This window comes from Amblyraja radiata, chromosome 32 (genome assembly GCF_010909765.2).
Source record: "Amblyraja radiata isolate CabotCenter1 chromosome 32, sAmbRad1.1.pri, whole genome shotgun sequence".
Lineage (NCBI taxonomy): Eukaryota > Metazoa > Chordata > Chondrichthyes > Rajiformes > Rajidae > Amblyraja > Amblyraja radiata.
This window is the reverse complement of record NC_045987.1, coordinates 19,769,514-19,790,031: the sequence shown is the minus strand read 5'-3', so window position 1 is coordinate 19,790,031 and position 20,518 is coordinate 19,769,514. Positions and strand designations below refer to the sequence as shown.

Below are 20,518 nucleotides of genomic sequence, written 5' to 3'. Positions count from 1 at the left end.
TAAAAACCACGTTGTGCGTAATGAGCATTAATGATAATGACCTGACAATTTTTTCCACATTAGTTTTCCCAGTTGATTTTTCCCTTTGTTGAACTGGGTACTGTAAATCTCAGCCTTTCCCTCTGTGGGTTGCAGGTAATTTTGCTGCAAGCTCCACTGGCAAGATGGTCATAAACCTGTGTGTGGGATACAGCTTGCTCCAGGGCCAGTGCTTTCTCAACCAAGGTGGGTTGGAAGATGGGGACGAGTTTATGGTGTACGAGTGCAAGAGAGGCCCACACACCATCTTGAAGCCACGACCAAGAAAGCACACCAGAAGACAAAGGAGGTTTGGCAAGTCACCTTACATGCATGTGTTCCCCTTGCTTTAGATACTAAAGCTATGGTCTGCTTGGGATAGAAACATTTTATTTTCACACGCTCTGATGAAGTGAATCTATGCATACACTACGTGGAAGAATACAAAGTTAGAAGTGAGTAATTGTGTAACATGATAACAACTCGACAAATGGACCTGGTATTTTATGAAGGCATTGATTACCGAGAGGTCACACACAGACATGCCGTGCGGGTGTGTTAAACAACCACGCCGCACATGGGCTACATCCCAGACAGTGAACTCCTGATCACTGATGAGCCGTTTGCCAATTGCCAGCTGGGCTTGCATTCTCCTTCCACCACAGCGAGCCTTCATTCTATCATTAGGTCCTAAGGCCCAGCTTTGGTCACCCTGCTATAGTAATGATGCCATTAAGCTTCAAACAATGCAGCAAAGATTTACGAGGATGTTGCCGAGACATAAGGCATGGAGGGAGGGCGAGTAGGATAAGACTTTATTCCACATAGTACAGGAGGGGTTGATGTTGTAGAAGTGTATAAAATCACGAGGGGAATACATAGGGTGAATGCACAGAGTATTTTAGGCAGGGAAGTGGATTCAAGATCTAAAAGGCATAGGTCTAAGGTGAGGCCCGACAAACAATAGGAATCACACAGAGGGTGGTGGATAGAGGAAGTTGTTGAGGCAGGTACCATAATAATATTTAAAAGACATTTTAAAGGGCGAAACGATGGCGCAGTGGTAGAGTGGCTGTCCCACAGTGCCAGAGACCCGGGTTCGATCCCGACTATGGATGCTGTCTGTACGGAGTTTGTACGTTCTCCGTGACCGCGTGGGTTTTCTCTCAGATCTTCGGTTTCCTCCCACTCTCCAAAGATGTACAAGTTTGTAGGTTAATTGGCTTGGTATAAGTGTAAAATCTCCGCGCTGTAACTCTAAAACCATTTGGACTAGTATATGGAGAGGAAAGGTTTAGAGGGATATGGGCCAAAATGGGCAGAAACTTGCGTAGATGTGGCATCTTGGTCGGCATGGACGAGTTGGGACGAAGGGTCTGTCTCCGTGCTGTACGACTCTTGACTCCGCACGCTCTTAGCCTCAAGCACGTGTCTGTCTTTGAACAATCACCATGTAAAACACAATTATGTAGCTGACTTACACGTACACCCAACCCGCCCGCGCCACAAGACAACCTTTGAGACTGGGCCATACGCCAGTGAGCCATTTACATCTGGTAGCACTAATTTGTAGCATAACGAAGGACAACAGGGGAATCAAAGGTGGTAGATTTTCCAGTATATATTTCAATGCATGAAGTATACACAGTGCACCCTAATTACGGTATTCTAATACAATGTCCACATTTAATGTTGAGGAGATCACAACACATTTGGCATCAGACAAATAGGACAGTGGTATGACACTAAGGACAAAGCACTAGCACATTTGTGCTAAAATATTACACCAGGCAGCATTGGGAAACCAAAAACAAAGCAGAATTAAAAAATAAACAAACTTGAGTCACGTTTATGTACAACCCAGTGCTTCTCAGACACACGCAGTCCATGTGTCTAACAGCAGAACACAAACCATTATAAATAGGTACATTTAAGGTGCAAAGGCCTCCATTCTACAGACACCCCACTAGAAACCCGGCGAGTGTTAAAAACTAGGTTAACTTTAGCGTCTCCGCAGAGCTGTGATTTCTTTGCTTACTTACCAACTTTGATTTCAAACCGATCACAAATAAATTGATATCAAAAGGAGTACGCAGACGATGCAAAATCAAAACCGGTTTCAAGTTAACGGTTAGTTTATTTTTTTGTCTCTGTACTTAAGTTTGACTTTGACTGTGCAAGGTCTCAGAAGAGGAGGGCGGCCTCGTGTGCGAGGACAGCAGAAGAGAGCCAAAGTTACCGGAAAAGGGGCCTCGCGTGTGTTAAACATCAGCAGTATAAAGACCATTCTAAAGGTAAAAGCCATTTCTGGTGGTATTTGTTGGGGTGGGGATCTGTTAACCATGTTAATCCACAGGCTGGGCACGCAAGAATACACAGCCTGATCCTCTAATATGTAACAGACGTGAGTGCTATTTGACCAGCATTGTCCTCCTTTCCACATCTGCCCGCTGACTTCCTTACGAGGTCTCCTTGCCCTGGACACCCGTGGCTGTTTTAATGGAGCTTATCGTTCGGTTGAACCAGGTCTTCTTCGCCGCCTGCACCTCGTTCAACGCCAGTCCCAAGTGGTGCTCCAAGTCCTGGAAACAAAGTGGAAGGGTTACAACACTAGCCCTCTCAACCTGTAGTCTGCCACTGCAAGGCTTTGCATGCACCGATTGAGAAATAGCAACAACCATCCCGCGAGTCCTTTTCACGGAGGGAAATGGGCCCATGACATTGGCAAATTCACATGGAAAACAGAGTCAAATGAGGCCCAACAAGTGACTGGTGTCTGGTCAGGACAAGGGAAGAAATCCCCGTAAAAAATGTTTCACTAGTGAACGAGCACGGTTCATGCCGTTCGATCTGCCAGTTCCAGCATCCTGCCCAATTCTAACTCCCTTGATCGCACAGACCTATCGTTCTCAACTCTTGAGTAAAAAGTCCCTGCGGTTCACTGCCTAGGAGGGCAAGAAATATTTCCCCCTCTCCTGTATGCTCACTTTTACGCTGAGACTGCAGGTTCTGGTGAAACTAGAGAATGCTTTTGCAGTTAAGGAACATTAGGAAAGATTTCCATTCGGGGAGGCAGGCTTTGGTACAAGTAGGCATGGAATGAGAATTTTAACATGTACTTCAACCTGACAAAATAACGACCCAGCTATCAAACTACTGTTTTAAGACAACATTTTCACACATGCTTAGACTCGTTATTATTGCACTTATCACTCTCCCTGCTGGCACAGACTGTATTTTAATGTTTAACTTGCATCACCTTGCTCACTTTTTGCTCCCTTAGCAATCCCCGTCTACCGATACCCTCCTCCGCCTAGCGGAGCTGGTCCTTACCGTAATAACTTTTCGTTTGACCTCCCATTTCCTCCAAATACAAGGCGTAGCTATGGGCACGAGCATGGGCCCTAGCTATGCCTGCCTCGTTGTAGGGTACGTCGAATAATCCTTGTTCGAGACGTACAGTGGCCCCATCCCCGACCTCTACCTCTGCTACATCGACGATTGCTTTGGTGCTACCTCCTGCACCCACACACAACTCACTGACTTCATCGATTTCACCACTAACTTCCATCCGGCACTCAAATACACCTGGACTATTTCCGACATTTCCCTACCATTTCTTGACCTCACTATCTCCATCGCAGGTGATAGACTCCTGACCGACATCCACTATAACCCCACTGACTCCCATGGCTATCTGGACTACACTTCTTCCCACCCTGCTTCCTGTAAGGACTCTATCCGCTACTCCCAATTCCTCCGTCTACGCCGCATCTGCTCCCAGTCTGAGGTGTTCCACACCAGGGCATCGGAGATGTCCTCATTCTTTAGGGAACGGGGGTTCCCCTCTTCTACTATAGATGAGGCCCTCACCAGGGTCTCTTCTATACCCCGTGACTCTGCTCTCACTCCCCATCCCCCCCACTCGTAACAAGGGCAGAGTCCCCCTTGTCCTCACCTTCCACCCTACCAGCCGTCACGTACAACAAATAATCCTCCGACATTTTCACCACCTCCAACGTGATCCCACCACTTGCCACATCTTCCCACTCCTCCCCTGTCTGCTTTACGCAGAGACCGCTCCCTCCATAACTCCCTGGTCAATTCGTCCCTTCCCCCCCGAACCACCCCCTCTCCGGGCACTTTCTCTTGCAACCGCAGGAAATGCTACACTTGTCGCTTTACCTCCCCCCTTGACTCCATTCAAGGATCCAAGCAGTCTTTCCAGGTGCGGCAGAGGTTCACCTGCACCTCCTCCAACCTCATCTATTGCATCCACTGCTCTAGATGTCAGCTGCTCTACATCGGTGAGACCAAGCGTAGGCTTGGCGATCGCTTCGCCGAACACCTCCACTCGGTTCGCAATAACCAACCTGATCTCCCGGAGGCTCAGCACTTCAACTCCCCCTCCCATTCCGAATCCAAGCTTTCTGTCCTAAGCCTCCTCCATGGCGAGAGTGAGTCCCTCCGCAAATTGGAGGAACAGCACCTCATATTTCGTTTGGGTAGTTTAAACCCTAGCGGTATGAACATTGACTTCTCTAATTTCAGGTAGTCCCTGCTTGCTCCTCCCCTTCTCAGCTCTCCCTCAGCCCTCTGGCTCCACCTCTTCCTTTCTTTTTCCCGCCCCCCCCCCCCCGTCACATCAGTCTGAAGAATGGTTTTGACCCGAAACGTTAGCCATTTCCTTCGCTCCATAGATGCTGCCTCATCCGCCGAGTTTCTCCAGCATTTTTGTCTACCTTCCCTTTTTAACAAGGTCAGCACTTGCAAGATAGCCACACATGATTCATGCATCTCAACACAAGGCAGCTTGGAAATTTCTTTCACAATTCCCCTACCATCTCCCAAGTTAACTTCACGTTCAAGCAAAATAAAAGCACCAATGGTTCATAAGCAAGGCTTTCTTTGGAGGGAGACTCCAGCTTTACCAGTGCATCAGTAGCCCGTGAGTTATTTGTTCAAACAGGCTGATGGCGTTCACCCTGACACACCCACCTGTATTTTACACTCTGCCTCCACCAGCTGCAGTTTGGTCTGAGCCAACTCCAGCTCCATTTCCCTCAACTGGTGCTTCAGTAACTCCTTCTCTTTATCCTGATATTCCTCAGAGATATCCTTGGAAGTGCTGACAATTTTAAGTGTCCCCTCCTTGCTGAAGAGTTCTCGGCAACGATCACAGCCTTCAACCTTCCCCTGAAGAGGGAGAGAGGGAGGGGGAGAGGGAGAGGGGGCGGAGAGATTAGCCAGTGCCTTCCTAATGAAAACATTTCTGACGTGGAGATAAAAAAACTTCAATTACAGTTAAAGTTATATGCTCCATACCTAATGACACCTTACAATTCCCTCCTGCAATGTTAATATAATGTTCCATGAAGTAAGTAAGTTTATTGGCCAAGTATTCACATACAAGGACTTTGCCTTGGTGCTCCGCCCACAAGTAACAACATGACATACAGTGACAGTCACGAATGACTCAGAAAACACTAAACATTAATAATAATAAAACATTAATGATAAAACACCATTGATCAAGCATGTGAAGCAACAATATACCAGATCAAAGGGAGGCTACAGGTTTTTGGTAGAGCAACTACTTGTGGATAAAAGCTGTTTTTATGTCTGGCTGCGGCAGCTTTGACAGTCTGGAGTCGCCTTCCAGAGGGAAGTGATTCAAAGAGTTTGTGGCCAGTGTGAGAGGGGTCAGAGATGATCTTACCCGCTCGCTTCCTGGCCCTTGCAGTGTACAGTTCATCAATGGAGGGAAGGTTGCAGCCAATAACCTTCTCAGCTGATCGGACGATTCATTGCAGCCTCCAGGTGTCGTGCTTGGTGGCTGAGCCAAACCGGACCATGATGGAGAAGGTGAGAACAGACTCTACGATGGCCGTGTAGAATTGGACCATCACTGCCTGTGGCAGGTTGTGTTTCCTCAGCTGCCATATGAAGTACATCCTCTGTTGTGCCTTTTTGACTGTGGAGTCGATGGTAGCCCAACTTAAAGTCCTTGGAGATGATGGTTCCCAGGAACTTAAAAGACTCCACAGATGTGACTGTGGTGTTGTTGATGGTGAGTGGGGGGAGGGGGAGCTCTCTTAAAGTCTACAATCAATTCCACGTCTAAAGAGCATTGAGCTCCAGGTTGTTGCGATGGCACCAGGACGCCAGCTGTGACACTTCCTGTCTGTAGGCAGATTCCTCCCCATCCAGGATCAGTCCAATCAGGGTTGTGTCGGCTGCAAACTTGAGAAGCTTGACAGAGGTGTCGGTGGAGGTGCAGTCATTGGTGTAGAGAGAGTAGAGGAGAGAGTATGCAGCCTTGCGGTGCTCCTATGCTGAGCGTTTGCGGGTCCGAGATGTGCTTTCCCAGCCTCACATGCTGCTTCCTGTCTGTCAGGAAGCTGGTGATCCACCGACAGAGGGGTTCAGGCACTGTCAATTCAGAAAGTTTGGAGTGTAGTAGCTCTGGCACAATGGTGTTGAATGCAGAGCTAAAATCAACAAACAGCATCCTCGCATAGGTCCCCTGGCGGTCTAGGTACTGTAGGATGAAGTGCAGGCTCAGGCTGGCTGTCAACCACAGATCTATTGGCCTGATATGCAAACTGCAGAGGGTCCAGCAGGGGGATCGTGATATTTTTCAGCTTGGCCAGCACAAGCCTTTCGTGTGTCTTCATGACCACAGAGGTCAGTGCGACAGGCCTGTAGTCATTAAGACCAGTAATCCTTGCCTTTTTGGGTAGTGGGACAATAGTGGAGACTTTGAAGCAGGCAGGGACAGTACATCTTGGGAGCTTCAGTCTGAAGAAGGGTTTCGGCCCGAAACGTCGCCTATTTCCTTCGCTCCATAGATGCTGCTGCACCCGCTGAGTTTCCCCAGCAATTTTGTGTACCTAGGGACAGTACATGTTTGCCGGGACTGGTTAAAAATGTCTGTGTGGTTGTTTGGCACAGAGCTTGAGAATAGAGGGGGAAACATTGTCAGGTACTGGAGATTTCCGGCTTTTCTGTCTTCTGAAAAACCTCTCCACCTCCTCTATTTGTACTGTTGATGAAGTGATGTTGTTCAGCAAGGAGGGTGTGTGTAATTGGGTGTGAAGTGGTGATTGGAGGGGGGTGGGTGTAGAAGGGCCCAGTGTTTGCAGACTGAGGTCAGGCTGTGAGTAGGTTTGAAGTGTTGGCTGGGGTGGGAAATGGTCCAGTCTATTCATACTGGAGTCTTGCCTTAAGTAGGTGTGAAGTGGTGTATGGGAAGAATGTTATAAACCTACTGCATTTAATGAGTTACCACCATCTTATTGAAAACAGAAGAACAAATACCCCGACCATGAAGTCTCCAGTTGACTGACATCATCACAATGATCACATATCAAGTAAAACCGGCCCAGATTGTCGAACTACTTTCTATTCTATTAAATGGGACGACAGACGGCACAATGGGCTAAGTGTTCGGCTGGCAACCGGAAGGTGGCCGGTTCGAATCCCGCTTGGAGTGCATACTGTCGTTGTGTCCTTGGGCAAGACACTTCACCCACCTTTGCCTGTGTGTGTCCTTGGGCAAGACACTTCACCCACCTTTGCCTGTGTGTGTGGATGTAATTATGTGAAGCACTTTGGGGTCAATGCAAGTTGACTAAAAATGTGCTATATAAATAAATTTAATTTTTTTAATTTAAATGCCTTCAATCCGAAGGTGTTTGCTAGCATCCAGTAATGTCAGGAACGCTACAATGGTGAACAGAGAGTTTTGTATGCTTGACTGTGTGTTTTAGAGTCGGACTGGTACAAGTCGATAAATGCACGTTTCCTGCAAAGGTTTCACTGAAGAGAAAGTCTCAAGGTTGTTTACCACAGCAACAGATCAAATCCTCGGCTGGTGCTTTCTGTATCCTATTTCACAAATTACTCTGTTGTTTCAGGTTACGGGATCAGAGAAAAGCGACTTAAAGAAAACACAAATGCCAGAAACATTTAGCAAATTGGGCAGAATCTGTGGAGAGAGGTTTATGTCTCAGGTTGGTAACCTTTCATCAACAAGGTAAAGTGTACAGGGAATGGGCATTGTAGGAAGGAGGTGAAGAGAGATTGAATGATAGTGCTGTTGCTGTCTGAGAGAGGCATAACAACCGCTCTACATAACAACCGCTCTTACTGGAGGTGGTGCAAACAGAGAGAGAATGAGATCAGAGAGGGGGAAAAGTAAACAATGTTGGAATATGAGATGTAGCACCCCATAGTTCAGGCTAGTTCTGACACATACTGGAAAGTCTGGTTATCTGAAACTGCTGGAGTATGTGCCTCAATAGAAGATTTAATTTAGTTTAGAGATACTGCGCGGAAACAAACCCTTCAGCCCACTAAGTCTGCGCTGACCAGCGATCCCCACACGCTAAGCACCATCTTACACGCACTAGGAAACAATTTACAATTTTACCTAGCCAATTAACCTCCAAATCTGTATGTCTTTGGAGTGTGGGAGGAAACCGGAGCACCAAGAGAATAACCACGCAGGTAACGGGGAGATCGTACATACTCCATTCAGACAACACACGTAGTCAGGATCGAACCCGGGTCCCAGGCAGTGTAAGGCAGCAACTCTACTGCTGCGCCACCGTGCGTGCTGCCCCTTCATGAAGTTAAATGAGTTGCTGTTCCTTGAGTTTCCATTTGGCTTCGTTCGTATCGTTCGCAAGAGGCTACAGACGGGTGGTGGGGATGGAGAAGTAAATGGAAGCCCAGAGTCACCCTTGCAGACTGAATGGAGGTATTGTGCCATGTGGTGACGGATGCTGCATGCGTTCTCCAGGTGCAGGGGAGATCACACTGGGAACATCATGCACAGTATAATAAATTGGGAGAAATGCAATCGAATCGCTACCGCACCTGGGTGCCTGGATGGTGGGAGGGGGAGAGATGAGAGGATGAGTGTATCTACTGGGATTGCACAGATAGGTGTCGTGAGAAGGGGGATAGTTGGTGAAGATGAAAGAATGGATTCAGATGTCGCAGAAGAAATGGTCACTTAGCAAAGCTGAAAGGGGAAGATGGGGCAAAGGGTGACTATTTGTGTAATCATGTGAATGTTGCATTTCAAAATAGAAAAGGCAATTCATTGTGCATATCTTTCATTCATTTGTTCTATATCTCACTATATCACAGTCTATATCTTTCATTTCCTTTCCCCCCAACTCCCAGTCTGAAGAAGGGTCTCAACCCAAAACGTCACCTATTCCTTTTCTCCAGAGATGCTGTCTGACCGGCAGAGTTTCTCCAGCATTTTGTGTCTATCTTCGGTTTAAACCAGCATCTGCAGTTCCTTCCTACACATGTCTATCGTCGGATTCCCCCGACTGGATCCAACACTGGCTTACTCATAGATGGAAGAAGGTTTTTGTGGAAGGGTGTAATTCTGACTGGAGCTCTGTGTCGAGTGGGGTTCCACAGGGATCTGTGCTGGGACCTCTGCTGTTTGTGATTTACATGAACGATTTGAACGAAAATGTCGATGGGTTGGTTAGTACGTTAGCAGACAACACCAACATTGGTGGAGATGTGAACTGTGCGGGATGCACACCTGCAGCTCTGATGATTCCAAATCAGCAAGTTGTCTGGGCTCTCACATTGTTTAGCTGTGAAGCTTGCAGACAATACAAACACAGGCTGTGTGGGTTAACCACGATGAGAAAAGCATTGAACTGCAGGAAGATACAGATGTTATCGAAGCCAATTCATGCAAAATCATGAGAGGAATAGATCGGGTAGATGCACAGTCTTTTGCCCAGAGTAGGGGAATCGAAGATCAGAGGACATAGGTTCAAGGTGAAGGGGAAAATATTTAATAAGAACCCGAGGGGTAACTTTTTCACACAAAGGGTGGTGGGTGTATGGAACAAAGTGCCAGAGGAGGTAGTTGAGGCTGTGACTATTCCAACGTTTAAGAAACAGTTAGACAGGCCCATGGATAGGACAGGTCTCGAGGAATATGGAGCAAGCGCAGGCAAGTGGGACATTGTTGGCCAGTGTCGGCGAGTTGGGCCAAAGGGCCTGTTTCTATGACTCTATGCGTCTCCAATAACAAAGCATTCTATCAGATCTAAAACGATTAACGATGTCAAAACACAAAAAACTCAAAGAATAATTAAATCCCGAAGATACTGGAAACAGGTTTGGTAGCATCCATGGAGGTAGAAACATTTCAGGTCCAGGACGCTAGCCGTTTCACCTTGCACAGATGCTGACTGGCCTGCTGTGTGTTTCCAACCATTTTCAGTTCCCAATTAACATCTCCAGTACCTGCAATGGTTTTGATTTCCAATATTTAACCCCCATCCTGGTCAGACTGATCAGTAACTCACCCGAATTTGATCCAGGTCGGCTTTATTTCCTATCTGTTGCCGTTCCAGTCTCTTACTCAGCTGAGAACAGATCTAAAAAGACAAAGCCTTTAAATATGCAGAAAATCCACATGCCACAATTTCATCATCATTTATGCATCATTTGTGCATTACAAAGTAGGATTAAAATGAACGCCCATCCACACCGGATGCAATGATAATCAAAAGAAATGTTCTTGAAAGACTTTCCTATTTATACAAGCACCAGATGCACAGTCCGTTGCTGAATTTGCACTTTTAATGTTGAAAATGATGAGAGAACAGAGAGATAAGGTGGGAAACCAGTGCTCGGAGCTTTCTAGTGGCAGGGAGATTAACTGCAGCTCCAGTGAACTGAACAACACAAAGCAAACTCTTCACTCAGCATTTCACAGAAGGGAAGATTAGGACACAAGTCTATCGCAGGTTTAAAACCAAACAAAGGAAAGCTTAATAACTCAAGGGAAGGCCTGAGCAAGAGCAGCAGAGGTTTCCGGAGACACTCATTTAATTGGCTAGTTGCCAGCTGCATGGTGTTTGAAGGGATCATGCGATAATTTACAAAACAAAGCGTCAGGCTAAAAGGGCAGGAGTGGATTATTGCCCAAGGGGACAGTGATGGGTTTCGATATGGCTTCACTCAGTCACCTCAAATGCAATCAGAGCGTAGGACTGCAGCCACAGAGGGGACACGTCGGGGTAGATGCCTTCTTTCCCCAAAAATGGGGAATAGATTTGGGAGGCACGATGGCAGGGTCGCTGATCGGCATTGAGTCGGTGGGCCACGCTGCATCTCTAAACTAAACTAAAGACATTTTCCTCCCAGTCATTTGGCAAATACACTTATTTTTCCTTAGATCATCCAACATGGGCCTTGAGGCCAATGAGTCTATGCAGGACCCGGGGAATCACATTAATTCCATTCCCCTTCGTATCTCCTTGTAGATCATTCCCTCACCCAAACCATTGACCAGCCACAGGGATCATTTACAGCGGCCAGTAATCCTACTAACCAGCGCATCTTTGGTAACTGGAAGAACACCAGAGACCAGGGGATGCTTATGTGGTCACAGGGATTGCATGCAAAGAGCACAGAGGCAGCACCAGTGTCTGAATTAAAACAAGGTCGCAGGAGCTGTGGGGCAGCTGCACCTCACGTAGCACTACTGTGACATCTGTGAAGCCTTTAAATAAAACTTGGGAGGGTTAACAAACAAAACGTTACACCATATCAACCCAGGTAACATTAAAGAAGGTGGAAAGTATGTTTTAAAGAGCATCCTAGATGGTCCTTATGCAAGAAAGCATAATATTAGGACAGGAGTAGGCCACTTGGCCCCTCAAACTGCTCACTTCCAGTGCTGGTTACTGGGTGAGCAGTGGATTGAAGATGTGACGGCAAGGTAGCCTTGCTCGGAGAAATAGAAAGTATTTCTGGACAATGAGCTAGCAGTGACCATTACACTCGGTCTCATTTTCTTACACAAACTATCAGTTAACGTTAACTTTGAAACTTAGTAGTGGAATATAAATGCATGTCTCCTGGATTAGACCATCATCACAACACCATCAGAGCTGGTTATAACCAGCGAGGCAGATGGGTCTAAACCAACACACCCCACTTTTCCCCTGAAATATGCCAAGCAGAGAGAAGCGGGATATAAAAGAGAAAACTGTGGAGGAAATCAGGAAAACTGTTCGGATGAATATTCCAGGTATCAGATCATTGTTCTTCAAATTTATGAGGGAACTGTTACATAATTCTACTATTTCGCATTTTGTATTTCACAATTTCTTTCAGATCATGCTGAAATATCTTGCCCATCATTGGCTTCTGAGCAAGCACACCAACTAAGCCACAAGACTCGGCAGCACCGATTTGTACAGACAGCCCTCAACCCGAAAAACAACTGCAGTTACAGACCTGCTTGTAATCACTGATGATGGAGCTGTTCTTCTTTATTTCCAATTCTGCTTTGTCCAGTTCTCTTCGGCACATCTCCTTCAGCTGTGAAAAGCAGAGCCAGGCATTGCATTGAAAGCACAGACACAACTGAAGCTGCTCTAGCGCGACACTCAGTTAAAAAACTTCTAACATGCATTCAGCAACGTGAATCTCTGCTGGTACCTAGTGTGGCACCAGGGTTCCCCTCCCAGTCCCACACTGGACTGGCTGAAACGACATCAACATCGGTAGTATTGTGCCTTCATCATGGATTACAGATATTCAAGGCAGGGACATGGAGGCTTTGGAGAAGGTGCAGAAGAGGTTTGCCAGAATGTTGCCAGGATTAGGTGGCATTAGCTATAAGGAGAGGTTGGACAAAGTTGGACTTGTTTTTTTCTGGGGCATCAGAGGCTAACAGAAGTGTATAAAATTATTAGAAGCATAGATAGGGTAGACAGTCAGATCCTTTCCCCCCCAGAGTGCAAATGTCAAAGATCAGAGGTATAGCTTTAGAGTGAGAGGGGCAAGGTTTAATGGAGATATGCAGGTTAAGTATTTTTGTTTGCACAGCGTGATGGGTCGTGGCACATGCTGCCAGGGGTGGTGGCGGAGGCTGAGGCAGAGGCCATGGCACTGTGTCAGACAGGCACATGCAAAGGCAGGGTATGTAGGGACATGGATCACGTGCAGCAGAGGAAATGAGTTGAACTTAGCATCATGTTCAGCACTGACTATGGGTCGAAGGGCCTGTTCCTGTGCAGTATTATTCTATGTTTAAAGACGTCAACTCACTACCACCTTGGCCTCCAGCCCATCAGGATGGACAATAAATAGTGACCGTGGCAGTGTGTCCACATTGAGCAAATGAAGAACCAAAATGTTAACGACAGCAAACTGCCATCCCTTCACACGGGATGTATAATCCATTTTTAGCTATTTTACCAGGTTGAAAGCTGTGATTTAGTCTAGGAATTTCTGAATTTTTGACTGCTAGTTTTACAGCGAAGTGTCAAAATGGGGGGAACATTTTAAATATACTTAATACTTAAGACACAAATTTCATATACTTGGTTGTATCAGTAAACAAAAGTTGCCAGTCCAATTATAACTGTACACACTGCTGGCTGCTGTACATCTATTTAGTTTTCAATTTTTTTGGAACTACCTTCACAAAAAAAAGCACTGGCTTTTAGAGATGTTTACGTTGATAAATGCGATTGAAAAAATAAATAAAAAGTATGAAAAATGGCTTCACGTTGTGAACTGCACTGGGCACACATTACTAAACACTGGGGAACACTCTAGGCTAAATCATTTACTCCCAGAGCTGATTCTGTCAGGCTGCTCAGGTACGGTGGAACATGAGGGAATTCTGCCACCATGCACTCTAGAGACCTCGGCAACCTTAACCAGCCGTGATGTCTTCACACACACTCTCCATGACCATACCTGATTGCTCCAGGTGGTACAATGTCCTCCTATATCCCACAGACCTGCAGGTTGTTTACCTGGCTAGTGTTATTTACCTCCAGTGTAGCTTACATAGAAAATAGCTCAGGAACAGGGCCTTCAGCCCACACTGTCTGTGCACAAGACATGCCTCCTTGCATTAGAGGGAATTAGCTATAAGATGTTGCACAAACGTGGACTGATACCTCTGGAGGGTCAGAGGCTGAGGGGAGACCTGATAAAAAATGGGTTGAGTTGGGTTGGGTAATCAGGCTTTCCCCAGTGTGGTAATGGCAAACACTTGCGCATCGCTTTAAGCCAAGAGGGGGGAAATTTAAAGGAGCTGTGCATGGCATGTTTTTATTTTACACACAGACAGTGATAGGTGCCTGGAGGGCCCTGACATGGGAAATGGGGAAGGCAGATACGATATTGGCATTTAGGAGGCATTAGATAGGCACATGGATCATGTGTGGGCAGAAGGCATTAGTTTAATTTGGCATCATGTTTGGTACAGACATGGTGGGCCAAAGGGCCTGTCCCTGTGCTATACTGTTCTATGTTCTGCTTAGCGTAATTGACAATGTCGCTACTGATGGCGTTTCTACATGTCCTTGAATATAGTAACACATCAGACTGCGATGAGACTGGAGCTATGTTGGGTTGGCGTATCGAGTTATGCCCAGCGATGTCCACAATCATTGCTCACCTGAGCGGCTTCATTTTCCAATCTTTTCTTTTCATCTTCTGCATCGACTAACTTTTGTTTGGTCATAAGTAGCTCTTTATTTAATGCATCTGCTTTCTCCTCTGCCTGCAGGAAGAAATAATAAACCCATTTAAAAAACCTTCTTTCCGTCAGTTTCAAGTTCAAGTGAACTTCAAGTGAGTTTATTGTCATGTGTCCCTGTATAGGACAATGAAATTCTTGCTTTGCTTAAGCACACAGAAAAAATAGTAGGCATTTACTACAAAACAGATAAATGTGTCCATATACCATGATATAAATATATACACACATGAATAAATAAACTGGTAAAGTGCAAATAACAGAAAGTGGTTATTAATAATCAGAGTTTTGTCCGAGCCAGGTTTAATAGCCTGATGGCTGTGGGGAAGTAGCTATTCCTGAACCTGGTTGTTGCAGTCTTCAGGCTCCTGTACCTTCTACCTGAAGGTAGCAGGGAGATGAGTGTGTGGCAAGGATGGTGTGGGTCTTTGATGATACTGCCAGCCTTTTTGAGGCAGCGACTGCGATAAATCCCCTCGATGGAAGGAAGGTCAGAGCCGATGATGGACTGGGCAGTGTTTACTACTTTTTGTAGTCTTTTCCTCTCCAGGGCGCTCAAATTGCCGAACCAAGCCACGATGCAACTGGTCAGTATGCTCTCGACTGTGCACCTGTAGAAGTTAGAGAGAGTCTTCCTTGACAATCCGACTCTCCGTAATCTTCTCAGGAAGTAGAGGCGCTGATGAGCTTTTTTGATAATTGCGTTAGTGTTCTCGGACCAGGAAAGATCTTCAGAGATGTGCACGCCCAGGTATTTGAAGTTCTTGACCCTTTCAACCATCGACCCGTTGATATAAATGGGGCTGTGGGTCCCCCTCCTACTCCTTCCAAAGTCCACAATCAGTTCCTTGGTTTTGCTGGTGTTGAGGGCCAGGTTATTGCACTGGCACCATATGGACAGTTGCTCGATCTCTCTTCTATATTCTGACTCATCCCCATCAGTGATACGCCCCACAATAGTGGTGTCGTCAGCGAACTTGATGATGGAGTTCGCACTGTGGTTCGCTACGCAGTCATGGGTATAGAGTGAGTACAGCAGGGGGCTGAGCACGCAGCCTTGAGGTGCTCCCGTGCTGATTGTTGTCGAGGCTGACACATTTCCACCAATACGAACAGACTGTGGTCTGTGGATGAGGAAGTCGAGGATCCAGTTGCAGAGGGATGCGCAGAGACCCAGTTCTGCGAGTTTGGTAACCAGTTTGGAGGGGATGATTGTGTTAAATGCTGAGCTGTAATCAATGAATAACAGCCTGACATATGAGTTTTTGTTGTCCAAGTGGTCCAGTGCGGAGTGGAGGGCCAGCGAGATCGCATCCACCGTTGATCTGTTGTGGCGGTACGCGAACTGCAGTGGGTCCAGGTTTTTGTCGAGGTAGGAGTTGATTTGCTCCATGATCAACCTCTCAAAGCACTTCATCACCACCGGCGTTAGTGCCACTGGTCGATAGTCATTGAGGCACGTCACCTTACTCTTCTTGTATGATTGATGCCCTTTTAAAGCAGGTAGGGACCTCAGACCTCAGAAGTGAGAGGTTGAAAATGTCCGTAAAAACTCCCGCCAGTTGATCCGCACAGGTTTTTAGAACACGACCGGGTATACCATCAGGACCAGGTGCTTTTCGGGGGTTCACCCCTCTGAAGGATTTCCTGACATCGGCCCCTGTGACTGAGACTGAAATGCCATCACAGCGAATGGGGGATCGGGAAGGCACATCAGTATTCTCCCTGTCAAAGCGTGCGTAAAACGCATTGAGCTCGTCAGGGAGTGATGTTACACCGACATTCGAGCTGCCTCCTGGTTTCGCCTTGAAGGAGGTGATTGCATTCAGGCCCTGCCACAGCTGCCGAACATCTGTCTCGTCCTCCAGTTTGGAGCAGAAGTCCCTTTTGGCCTTTTTGATCGCCTTACCAAGGTCGTATCTGGTCTTCATGTAGGCCACTGTATCATTGGAGGTGAATGCCCTGTGTCTGGACTTCAGGGGAGTGCGGATCTCAAAGTTCATCCAAGGTTTCTGATTGGGAAACACTCGGAAGGTTTTTGTAGGGATGCAGTCCTCCACACATTTCTTTTGTTTCAAACATTCAATAGAAACAAGATATTTCAGACTTCACTTTCCATTAGCCAAGGTTTGCCTTCATTTCCAAAATTCTAGATACAAACAACTCCAGTATGATTTATTTTTATGACAAAATACATTTCTGAATACAAGGAAGCCCTAAATTGTTTCTCTGAAGAAAGAAATACAGCATAGAAACAGCCCACCGTGTCCGCTTTGACTGTCGATCACACGTTCACACTTATTCTATTTTGTCCCACTTTCTCATCCACTCCCCACACTCCTATGAGGCCAATTAACCTAGATACAAAATTACCTTTGTGATAGGTGTCAGGAAGGGGTAATGGAGAATTGTTTTTCAGATAGGAGGCCTGGGACCAGTGGTGTGCTGCAGGAATTGCTGCTGGGTTCTCTGCAGTTTATCATATATATTAATAATTTGGATGAGAATGTAGTTTAGTTTGGTTCAGAGATACAGCACGGAAACAGGCCCTTCGGCCCACCGGTTCCGCGCCTACCAGCAATCCCCTCACATTAACAATATCCCACTAGGGACAATTTTTACATTTACCAAGCCAATTCACATACAAACCTGTATGTCTTTGGAGTGTGGGAGGAAACAGAAGATCTCGGAGAAAACCCACGCAGGTCACGGGGAGAACGTACAAATTCCTTACAGACAGAACCCGTAGTTGGGTTTGAACCCGGGTCTCCGGCGCTGCATTCGCTGTAAGGCAGCAACTCTACCGCTGCACCACCGTGACCAAGGTAAAAATAACTAGTAAACTTACAGATGACACCAACATCAGTGGCATCGTGCATAGCGAAGAAGGTTGGCAAGGAGATTACAACAGGATCTAGAACAAATGGGAAAGTGCACGATGGAATGGCAGATGGAATGTAACTCAGACAAGTGCTCAGTGGTGCATATTTGGTAGTTAAGTAAGGGGAGGACATACAGAGTGAATGACAGGAATCTAGGAAGAGTTATTGAATGGCAAGACCTTGGGACAGACACGTGGTTCCTTGAAGCAGATAGGGTGACGAGGAGGCGAATGCCATGCATGTCTTCAACGACTGAGCATTGTTTACAGGGGTTAGGGCGTCATGCTACAGTTGTGAAAAAACATTGATTAGGCAGCACTGTCTACAGTTCTGGCCACTACACCAGGCTGGGAGTAATCTAGCAAGGAGGCAGAAAATACCTTTCCCTGGAGCAGAGGTTGAGAGGTGGCAGGCTCGAGGCACATCAGTAAGAATGATAGCCAGTGTCTGTATCCCATAGTAGGGGCATCTAAAACTAGAGAGCGGAGGCTGAAGATGAAAGGGAGGTGGTTTAAAGGGGTGCTATGGAAATATCTTTTTCACAGAGTGCTTGGAATATGAAATAAACTATCAGGTGAAATGGTGGAGCATCTCGAGAGGTATCTGAATGAGCAAGTCGCATAGGGATATGGAATTAATGCAGACACAGAGGCACAGTGTTAGAGTTGCTGCCTTACAGCACCAGAGACCGGGGTTCGATCCTGGCTACGGGTGCTGTCTGTATGGAGTTTGTATGTTCCCCGTGACCGCGTGGGTTTTGTCCAGGCGCTCCAATTACCTCCCACACTCCAAAGACATGCAGGTTTGTAGCTTAATTAGCTTTTGTAAATTGCAAATTGTCCCCAGTGTGTAGGATAGTTCTAGTGTACGAGGTGAACGCTGGTCGTGCGGACGTGGTTGGGAGAAGGACCTGTTTCCGCGCTTGGTCTCCAAAGTCTAAAGTGGGACAACGAGAGTGATGTTGATTGGATAAGTCTTTGCCAAACAAGCCTGGTGACTTTCCTTTCTGCAAACTAACAATATGACTTTTGCACTACTCTCCCTATTCACTAGGTGTTTCAAGCTATATATGCTTTTAATAGGAAAAGCCGCTGCAGTAGTTTCCACCAATGCCACCTGATCAGCTGCGTCAACTGGGCTGCTTAGCATAGGCAACATCAGCAACTAATAAAACCCGTAGCTGTTTGTTTAATGCAACATATACCTCACAGAACAGCAAGCAGAACCCAAGCGTAATAAGGTAAAATTACCTTACTTGTTAATATATGTAAACCATCAGCTAAAGTGCTGAGAGATATACCAGGCAGTTGATATTATTTTCAACACCTGCTTTACAACTGGGATATACATTGCTCTGAATCTTAATCAGGGAATAATTTAGAACTGTGCTCAACATGGTAGGAGAGGTAATAAGCTGTCAATATGCTAGCACATTAAATATTTAGAGCATAGAACACATATGCTCACACACAACAGCGAGGGGGGCAGAGAGTAGATTCACTATATATCTGTAGACAGAAATTAAAGTGGACATTTTGGAGCTGAATAATGATTGAGCATTTCACATTACCTTTTCAGAGATAACCAACATGCGCCACATGATATCACCCTTCCAAACTGGGGAAGGAAATTATTATGGGTAAAATGTTGATAATTCAACAATTCTACAACTTGCCCTGTTAGCATTTTTTTAATGGTGCTATTTGAAAAATTGAAATAATGAAGTAACCAGAAAATCAAACGCTCAGCAGCAACATAATACAAGATATAGGGCGAGTTAATATACATATATTAACGGGGAAGATGGAATTTTAAACATTGAACTGCTTTTTCAACATATTATGCTTGGGTTCTGCTTACTGTTCTGTGAGGCACATTGTTGTAAATGTCGCATGAAACAAACAGCCATGGGTTTTATCATTAGCCAACGTTACCTTTGCTAAAGATAGACACAAAATGCTGGAGTAACTCAGCGGGTCAGGCAACATCTCTGGAGAGAGGGAAAAGGTGGCAATTTAGGTCTGGACCCTTCTTCAGACTCAATTACCTTTGCTAATCAGCCTGGTTGATGCGGCAGATAAGATGTAGCGCGGCACGAATTGCTGCCTTACAAGGCCAGAGACCGGGTTCGATCCTGACTACAGGTGCTGTACGGAATTTATACATTCTCCCCGTGACCGTGTAGGTTTTCCGGGTGCTCCAACTTAGTTTAGTTTAGTTTAGAGATACAGCGCGGAAACAGGCCCTTCGGCCCACCGAGGCCATGCCGACCAGCAATCCCCGCACATTAACGTTATCCTACACACACTGGGGATAATTTACAATTATACCAAGCCAATTAACCTCTGTCTTTGGAATGTGGGAGGAAACCGGAGAAACCAATGCAGGACACGGGGTGAACATACAAACCCCGTACAGACAGCAGCTGTAGTCAGGATTGAACCTGGGTCTCTGACGCTGTAAAGCAGTAACTCTACCGCTGTGCCACCATGCCTGTTTCCTCCCGCTCTCCAAAGACATTCAATTTACAGGTTTATTGGTAAGAAACTGTGAATTGCTCCTAGTGTGTAGGATAGTGCTAGTGTATGGGGATCGCTGGTTGGCACAGACTCGGTGGGCTGAAGGGCCTGTTTCTGCGCTGCCTGTCTAAACTAATATGGAGCAGAACACAAAGGGCTGGAAGCACTCAGTTGACCAGGCAGCATCTGTGGAGGGAATTAGCAGGCGATGTTTTTATCGGCTCCCTTCTTAACATGAGGGCCAAAAGTCTTTTTGCATTCCCTCCACAGATGCTGCCTGACCCACCGAGTTCTTGCAGCACTTTATCCTTTGCTCAAGATTCCAGCATCTGTTGTTCCTTGATTCTCCATAACACAAGATAGAGGTCGTGCCGAAACATTGCGCCTCTTGCACGAGGGCTCAGTAGACTATTTCGGTACACTTGCTAATCGCGGATCAGGGGTATGGCAATACTCCACTGGACTTTTTGTAACAAAAATAATTTCACTGTGTTAGCACTTTGCACATGTAACAATAAAAGCACATTGAACCATTGATG

At 46.2% G+C, this 20,518-nt stretch overlaps 1 protein-coding gene across 12 annotated transcripts in view; it reads right to left on the bottom strand.

The window, feature by feature from the left end:
- Window positions 1-1,628: 1,628 nt before the first annotated feature.
- Window positions 1,629-20,518, bottom strand: part of rabgap1 (RAB GTPase activating protein 1) — a 158,455-nt gene continuing 139,565 nt past the window's right edge. For 11 of the 12 annotated variants that reach the window (XM_033048840.1, XM_033048835.1, XM_033048836.1 and 8 more), the window contains 5 exons: window positions 14,498-14,602; window positions 12,316-12,399; window positions 10,374-10,445; window positions 5,017-5,214; window positions 1,677-2,600 (listed from right to left, as the gene is read on the bottom strand). In XM_033048840.1, coding sequence (XP_032904731.1) covers window positions 2,478-2,600; window positions 5,017-5,214; window positions 10,374-10,445; window positions 12,316-12,399; window positions 14,498-14,602 — 582 coding nt within the window. In that variant the 3' untranslated portion in view covers window positions 1,677-2,477. Of the gene's footprint in view, window positions 2,601-5,016; window positions 5,215-10,373; window positions 10,446-12,315; window positions 12,400-14,497; window positions 14,603-20,518 lie in introns of all 12 variants that reach the window. The other variant, XM_033048838.1, reaches the window with a different exon arrangement.